Here is an 8,048-nt window from a genome sequence, read left to right on the forward strand (position 1 = left end):
TATCACCAAAATTACAACCCCAATTTTTACAGTAACTTTATTGATAATGTTATTATCGTTAAATTATTTTGCTTCTGAAAATCATGTTTTGAATTTATTTGTGTTCTTGTTTTTAATGGACCGATGCAGGATTTCATTTCACCTATTCAGTCAAGTAATTTCTTTACTTTTCTTGTGCGAAACAGCGAAGTATGCTTAAATGTGCACTGGAAAAGTGATCCACCCCTTGGTTTTGTATTAGGAGTTGTTCATGTATTTGTTCAAGAATTTTCCTTCTTTGAAAATATTCACCAGGTTCTATGCCCAGAAATTTGTTTTCAAGGATTTATCTGGCTTTCTTTCAGAGGTTTCCTTCAGTAATTTCTGTATGTTTTTGATGATCAAAATTTTTCAGAGATTCCTATTGAAATTTCTTTAGGGATTTTTCTGAAGACTCCTGCCCTAATGTCCAGGAGAAGGAGATCCTCTTTCTCAGAGGTTTTCAACTTTCTAAAGAGCCCAAAGAGCAAAGAGAAATTCGAAATTATGATTTTTCATTGACGGAGCACTCAATCTCAGTTTACCCCAAATGCAATGATGATGTGTGAGGAAAGCTTCACAGTAAGCAAGGTCAAATGTTAGTAATGCATTTGTCTAGAGCCAGCGTTTCTCTCCACTCTCTCAGTCACGCATTATTGAATGAACATCGAATGGTGGCTCATAATTCAAGCGTGCACTTCAATTATTGTTGTTGTAGGCCTAAATGAATCCGAGCTGGAAACAAATTAAAAAAGTTATTTGTTTTGCATTAACTGGAAAATATTTGAGCAGGGAGTATTTATACATCTTTAAGCAACTTAGAGATTGAGATAACATGCCTTCAATTCTTTAAAAATACATAAATTTATTAAAACACAAAAATCGTAACACCGTTTGTATATCGTAATGATCGGTACTCTAATATGACCGCAAATCTATTTACTTTTGGCTGCTTCTTTCTGCACCTCGTCCCAGTTGACTCCGTTGTGAGGCAGCTCACTTTCCAGGAACGGTGATAGCCACACCAGCTGCCACCGTTTACCCAGGACCATCCGCAAATTCTTCATCCGTCCGAGGTCATATTCTTGCGAGTTCCTCTCGTGCACTACCCTCCCATTCAGAATCAACCGGCCGTGGTAGATAAGCAACACCCCTGTGAACAGCATGCCCACCATGTTGATAAGGTAAATGACTAGATAATACTGCTTCGTTGAGGTATCGATCACCAGCATCGCCAGAGGAAAAACGATCTTCACCAGCGAAGTCCAATTGCGGAACTCTTCCCCGCGCACGAACCATATGAAGTAGTTGTTGAGAATACTTGCGTAGAGCGTTGCTATAAATAGATGCAGCACGAACATTATAAAGTACCGGTGGTTTCGATGCCCAATGCAGCACCCGGTGAACACACAGTGGTGATCTCGCTTCAGAACACAAGTCCCGCAGGTATTGCAATGCCACGATCTGGGAGGAGCCACCGCTTCGCACGTCGAACACAAATGCCACGATCCCGAACCCAGACCCGAGGAAACCGCAACATTGGCTGGCACTTTGATGATTTCCGTTCCGCAGCTAGTGTCGCACATGATCGTCGCCAGCATATTGGCGCTGATGTTGTACAACAGGAACAAGGCCGGCCCAAGGTGTACCCAGTTGAACGGAGAGTCCGCCCCGTGGACACCCGGTATCACCACGTACACCTCGAACCAGAACGTGATGGGAATGATTGCTGCCATGAAGGCGGTCGCCACTCCATCCTGGATCGAGCGAGGTAGAAAGCGTTTGCGGATTTGCATCCTGCTTGAAAAGGATTTGAATGGTAGAGCCGGTTAAAACAATTAAATTCATTAATCATACCTGTCTGATAGATGCGAATGGACTCGCACCGCTCATATGACAATGCTGATACTTGGACTGGATACAAACAAAACATCATCGCGCGACAGGCAGAGAGCAAAAACATAAATTTGACATTATGCTTTTATGCTGCTTCGGAGGAGGTGAAGCCACCTAGCTGTGAGTGTGCGCTGTTACACCAATGTCGACTGCAGTCGATCAAGTGTTTTCGAAATGATGGTTGATGAATTCAATGAATGCAATGCATGTTTTATCTTGATTGATGACAAGAATTTGTTTTATGTTGTAGGACATTTCCAAGAAATTCAAAAGAGAAGGCACTTGCGATACTGTAATCAAAGTTATTTGACAGGATGTACAAAAAGAAATAAAAAAAAACCCGGTTCACTCAATTAGGAAACAAAAATTTTGAATATAACATTCCCAATTGTACCCTTAAAGCCGCGTGTAAGTCAAATTGTCCCATAATGAATAGTAACCGCAAATCAGTCCTACTACAGATTTCCGCACCGTGTCATACAAAAATGAACCGTATTTTGATCATCTTTATTTTTTTCTTGGATTGATATCGTAGTAAAAAGCAAACTCTGAAAGTTTCATTAAGATTTGCACATGTTCCAATCCTCTGGAAATTTTTGAATATTCGTATTGAAAAACAAATTTGGAAACTTCACAGCCCATTTTCTCAATGCCTACTTTTTACAGATGGTACTGACTTGCGATTCACGGCAGTATACCTACCATACAAATCCGCCAGAAATTTACTCTGTAAAGCTAAGTATGCTGTTTTGCTCAAGAAAAGTAAAGAAATTCCTTGAAAGGGTCAAGAAATTTCCTACAGAGAGCCCCCTTTGAAGTGACATTTCTTCTCAACTGCGTACTGCGATCAGAAAAAAGTGATTTTCTTGACCATTTCTTGGGAGAAATTTTCCACGCATCGAGATAGGCAATTCCTTTTCTTGTCAGTAGCAAACCGGCCTTAAGTCCTCAAGACATAATAAAAAAGTGTACCTACATGTTTCTACATTCTATGGCAGTTACTTGCATAAGTGAACTCACGGATTAATCCTGATAACTTCAAGATCTGAAGAAAAGTTACACTAGTTAATCTTATAGGTATACCGGGGACACCCGTTTGTTTGACCACATTTAATCTGAACACTTTTTAATCTGTACCCCATCGTTCAGATTAAAAATGGCTCAAACGTAATTTTGCTCATGGAGCGGAGTAAACTGAAATGAAAAGCTGTGGAACGGAACACAGAATCAAAACAAAACAGTGAAAGAAGTACCCAGAAACATAGTTCAAGGGTAAAGTTACCAGACGTCCCGGATTTTCCGGAACAGCAATTTTTAACTTGACCGTACATTGTCAATTCGCTCCCAATACGACAATTCGTCCGCTGAGTTGTGCTGCTGTCGTCATGATGATGGTTTCCGAAAGCAATGTCAAACCCATTCATGGTTTCAAAACATTCGGAAGAATATATTTATTTTCACCGCTTACTTCACTTATGTATGAAATTGAATGAGATCCAATGGTAAAGAATTCATTTATCTACCCAATGGTATTTTAGGGGCAGCGGAGAATGTCCCGAAGCGTGTTTTATTCAAGCGCAAAAATCGCTCAGGCGAAAGTTCCAATGAAACTAACCTCACATATCCTGGTTTTCCAACCTCAAACTAGTGCTCCTACCAGCCGGATCTCAATTTTAATGAAAGTAGTGCAATAATACAAAAAACAAACGTATGAAGAACAAAGAGAATGGATATTTCTACCTTTTCCGCCTGTTTCACTGTTAACCATCTTTTATCAGGAAAACAAAACATTTTCCCCCCCGCGGCATGTGATGGATGCGTGAAAAATCAAATCTCTCATCATTTGACTAGTTGCGCTACCAAAGTATAGATGGCTCACAGTATGTTGCGTTTTGCGTTTGGAAGCGTATACTTTTTATTTCAATTTACTTTGTATATACAGTGATACCTCCATGTGTCGATGTTCCATGACTCGATATCGTCTCATGAAGCCATACTAAAAACATAATTTCATGGTTACTATGATGGTCCCTAGAAGCAGCTTTCCAAAGAATTGCTGATCCATGACTCGATATTTCCATGAGTCGATGGTCCCTTCAATATCGACTCATGGAGGTTTCACTTTAGTACATACAAATATAGGCAGCGCTTCTTTGGAAATGAGACCTGACAAGCGTCCCGGATTTTTTTCCGGGACACATCTGGTCACATTATTCTAGGGTGACTAGAAGTTGAAATTAAAAATTAACTCCGATGGTTTACATGAGGTACCGTTCAAATTAGCGGGGGTGCACGGTAGCTACATCGCATTCCTACAAATTTATCTTGAGAGACCTACAAAGTTTTTAAAAGTTTCCTCCAATGCTTCCTGTTGTTGCTTTCATTGTTCCATATGAAATTTCTCTTAAAAACTTTTCGAGAATTCATTCAAGCATTTTTCATTATTATCCTCAAATTTGCTACAGAAATACTACTTCAGCATTTGGTGCTACGGTGATTTAAATTCCTCTACCAGGTTTTTATCCAAAAATATCTACTTGTTTTGACTTTTCTTTCAGAAACGGATTACACTGGTCCCACAGTTATGAATCATTTAAGGCTCAGCTCAAATTTGAAAATTTGTCCAAAAATTATTCAACATAATAATGTAAGGCCTCAACTTACATAAACAACGTCCACATTTTTTATAGCCATATAAGACTATAAACCCCCTAAATAACTTTTCATAAGAATTTGTTTTTTCCAAAATCATGGAAATTAATTTGTATGTTCAGATTCCTTTTCCACAAAATAAAAATCCGTGGTTTATGAACGGTCCCAAACCGAAATTATTTGAAATTAAGAATCATTTATAAAAATACTGAGCACTAGTAGTTTGAACGCTGCACAGTATTTCGATCGGCCGAAATCGTGAAATTAATTCTGTAGCACCTTTAAACGTGATTTTTTCGGAATGGTGTCTTCGGACGAAAATTTTCTAAAAATATAGCGCATATATTGACGGTAAATGTTAGTTCGCAACTTTGCCACGGGCGGCGCTGCGAAAATATTTTTTTTTGAAATGGCGATCTTTAAATATGATGTCTTCGGCAAAGTTGTAGATAATTCAAATACAAACAACTTTGCCAAAGACACCTAGTGTGTATTCAGCCGCATTTCCAAAATACGGGAGTATTTTATGAACGACTCCCTAAAACTAGTTTTTCTCGTATATTTTGAAAATGCGAAGTTTCCGGTAGCAACAATGTTCTACAAAATTGTGTAAACAGTCAAAATGAATCATTCTCTAGAAGACACTAGGTTTCTAAAGACCAAGGAAAAGCAGTTATAACCATTTAAGTGCAGAAATCATCCATTTTTGGGGTCCGTGTGTTTATTCGGGTGGCAGCTGGTGGCAGATGAAACCTAGTAGGATTCAAATTACATCATTCGTAGTTGTAAATGTCGATAGTGTCATTAGTATCCACGAGTATCCCTTTTACTTAGAGGAAGTTTCATCAATGACTCTTATTACCCTGAAGAACTTAGTTATGTGATGGATAGAGGGCTATGTGACTCCAAACTTCTTCTCTTTCTTCTCCTTGACAAATTTTTCATCTTTATACACACACTCAATAGGTTCCAAATACTTTTATGAAGAAAGTTCTCAATTAGTCTTTACAAAATGACTCGCCATACAACTATTTTACGCTTGCAGTTTTAGCTATTTTTTGTACATAGACACTATAGTAAGTGCAAGCTAAGCAAATTTGGTAAAATATGCGGTTGAGAAAAGAATAAATCATTGAATCACTATTCTGTGTATCAAATCAGTGTTTAAATGTTAACGCAGTTCTTATGGCTGCGACACTCATTTACAAAATGATCTGATATTGAGGCACTTGCCTGATATTGGATTTGAATTTGATACATCACTTAATTTTCTACTCACCGCATCGTTCTTGCACGTGTCATGTAGTAAACACTAGCCTGCTAGTTTATCTTTTTGGTCTTTTAGTGCTATTATTCGACCAATTAAGCGTGTCAGCTGTATAATGCTAGCACGCAGAGCGAATTAAAGTGCTATTTGGTTACTTGGGATGTACGAAAAAACGCAAAAATCTCAAGTGAAAAATAGTTGTAGGGCGAGTCATTTCGTAAAGCGTTTTTTCAGGAGATTGAGAACTTTCTTCAAAAATGTATTCGGAACCTATTGGTTGTGCGTAATGATGAAGAATGTGTCAAAAAGAAGAAAGAGAAGAAGTATGGAGCCACATAGCCCTCTACCCATCATATAACTAAGTACTACAGGATAATAAGAGTCATTGATGAAACTTCCTCTAAGTAAAAGGGATACTCGTGGATACTAATGACACTATCGACATTTACAACTACGAATGATGTAATTTGAATCCTACTAGATTTCATCTGCCACCAGCTGCCACCCGAATATATACACTGACCCCAAAAATGACTGATTTTTGCACTTAAACGGTTATAACTGCTTTTCCTTGATCTTTAGAAGACTAGTGTCTTCGAGAGAATGATTCATTTTGACTGTTTACATAATTTTGTAGAACATTGTTGCTACCGGAAACTTCGTATTTTCAAAATATCGAAGAAAAACTAGTTTTAGGGGGTCGTTCATAAAATACTCCCGTATTTTGGAAATGCGGCTGAATACACACTAGGTGTCTTTGGCAAAGTTGTTTGTATTTGAATTATCTACAACTTTGCCAAAGACATCATATTTAAAGATCGTCATTTCAAAAAAAAAATATTTTCGTAGCGCCGCCCGCGGCAAGGTTGCGAACTAACATTTACCGTCAATATATGCGCTATATTTTTAGAAAATTTTCGTCCGAAGACACTATTCCGAAAAAATCACGTTTAAAGGTGCTACAGAATTAAGTTCACGATTTCGGCCGATCGAAATACTGTGCGCTGATTCGTAAACTGTGACTAGTGTGTATATTTCCCACAATTTATTGATCAAGTTTTTTACTCAAAAATCATAGCCAAATCCGTATAAATACGCATTTATCTCTCATAGCTTTGTTTATTGAATCTGTAAATGTTGTCTGGGGCTTAATCTCTCACAAAAAATCTTTGAAACATACTTTAAAACGTCGTTTCTAGCTAAGCGTCAATAGCTACACGGCTTACAAAGTTGACCAAAAATACAGCCCAAATAGCTACAAAAATAATTTAGTAATATTGTTATGTACAGGAATCGACTGTGATGGAGGTTATGTTTTTGGGGTTTTCGGCTTTCAGTCTCTGGGAATCAGGCGAAATCGAAACCGTGAGGGACACGTTCAACAATTACCACGAGAAAATACAATTCACAGTGGAAGTAGAAAATGAGGGACGGCTACCATATCTGGACTTAATGTTGGTCAGAAAACCAGACCAGTCAATTAAAACAGAATGGTATGCTAAACCGATTGCATCAGGCAGATTCTTGAACTATCGATCAGCGCATAGTATGACACTCAAGATAAATGTCGCCAAGAATCTGATCAAAAGGGTCACCACATTTTCTACTAACGTTGACGAAGCCACAACGAAGAAAATCATCCACAAACAACTACGACAAAACGACTATCCCAGATCACTGATCAATCGCCTCATCAACCACAGCCATGTAAATCAACCCACCGTAACTCCACCCACGAATGACGAAAAACAGTACCGATCGATCGTCAACATAGGTCCTCTTACCAGGACAATCCAACGGACACTTAAACCCGATTATCCGGAAATCGTAATCTGTCCGAAACAACGGAAAACTATCAAGTCCATCATACCAGGAGTGAAGGACAAGGTAGAGATCAACCAACGGTCAAACGTGATATATAAAATACCATGCGGAGACTGTGAAGCAAGCTATGTAGGTATGACATCATGCCGACTGAAAGATCGGGTGTCCGGCCACCGATCGACAATCAACAAAGTGAGAGAATTACGAGAAGCAGGGAAGGACGCGACGGACTACGAGATGGAAAGGCTACGGGAGAGAACAGCACTACTGGATCATTGCATCACCAACAACCACCAATTTATACTAGACAGGGTACAAGTATTGGATTCCACTAGCAAGAAGCAAAATTTAGCCATACTAGAGTCATGCCACATCTTGAACACACCACACA

General features: G+C 38.7%; 1 protein-coding gene across 2 annotated transcripts; it reads right to left on the minus strand.

Annotated features, from left to right (window-relative positions):
- Positions 1–858: 858 nt before the first annotated feature.
- LOC110676860 (probable palmitoyltransferase ZDHHC24) lies at positions 859–1,979 on the minus strand. 2 transcript variants are annotated; one of them, XM_021846298.1, is made up of 2 exons: positions 1,876–1,979; positions 859–1,815 (listed from the first exon to the last, which is right to left on the minus strand). In XM_021846298.1, the coding sequence occupies exon 2, from the start codon at positions 1,812–1,814 to the stop codon at positions 954–956; it is 861 nt and encodes a 286-aa protein (XP_021701990.1). In that variant the 5' UTR covers position 1,815; positions 1,876–1,979; the 3' UTR covers positions 859–953. The 2 variants fall into 2 exon arrangements, with proteins under 2 accessions (XP_021701990.1, XP_021701991.1); XM_021846299.1 differs by having other exon boundaries at positions 859–1,818; positions 1,876–1,948.
- Positions 1,980–8,048: the final 6,069 nt, after the last annotated feature.

Source organism: Aedes aegypti, chromosome 2 (genome assembly GCF_002204515.2).
Source record: "Aedes aegypti strain LVP_AGWG chromosome 2, AaegL5.0 Primary Assembly, whole genome shotgun sequence".
Taxonomy (NCBI): Eukaryota; Metazoa; Arthropoda; class Insecta; order Diptera; family Culicidae; genus Aedes; species Aedes aegypti.

Bases quoted from the DNA above. Each gene is read 5' to 3' on its own strand.
- LOC110676860 (XM_021846298.1), bottom strand. From the start codon at position 1,814: ATGCAAATCCGCAAACGCTTTCTACCTCGCTCGATCCAGGATGGAGTG.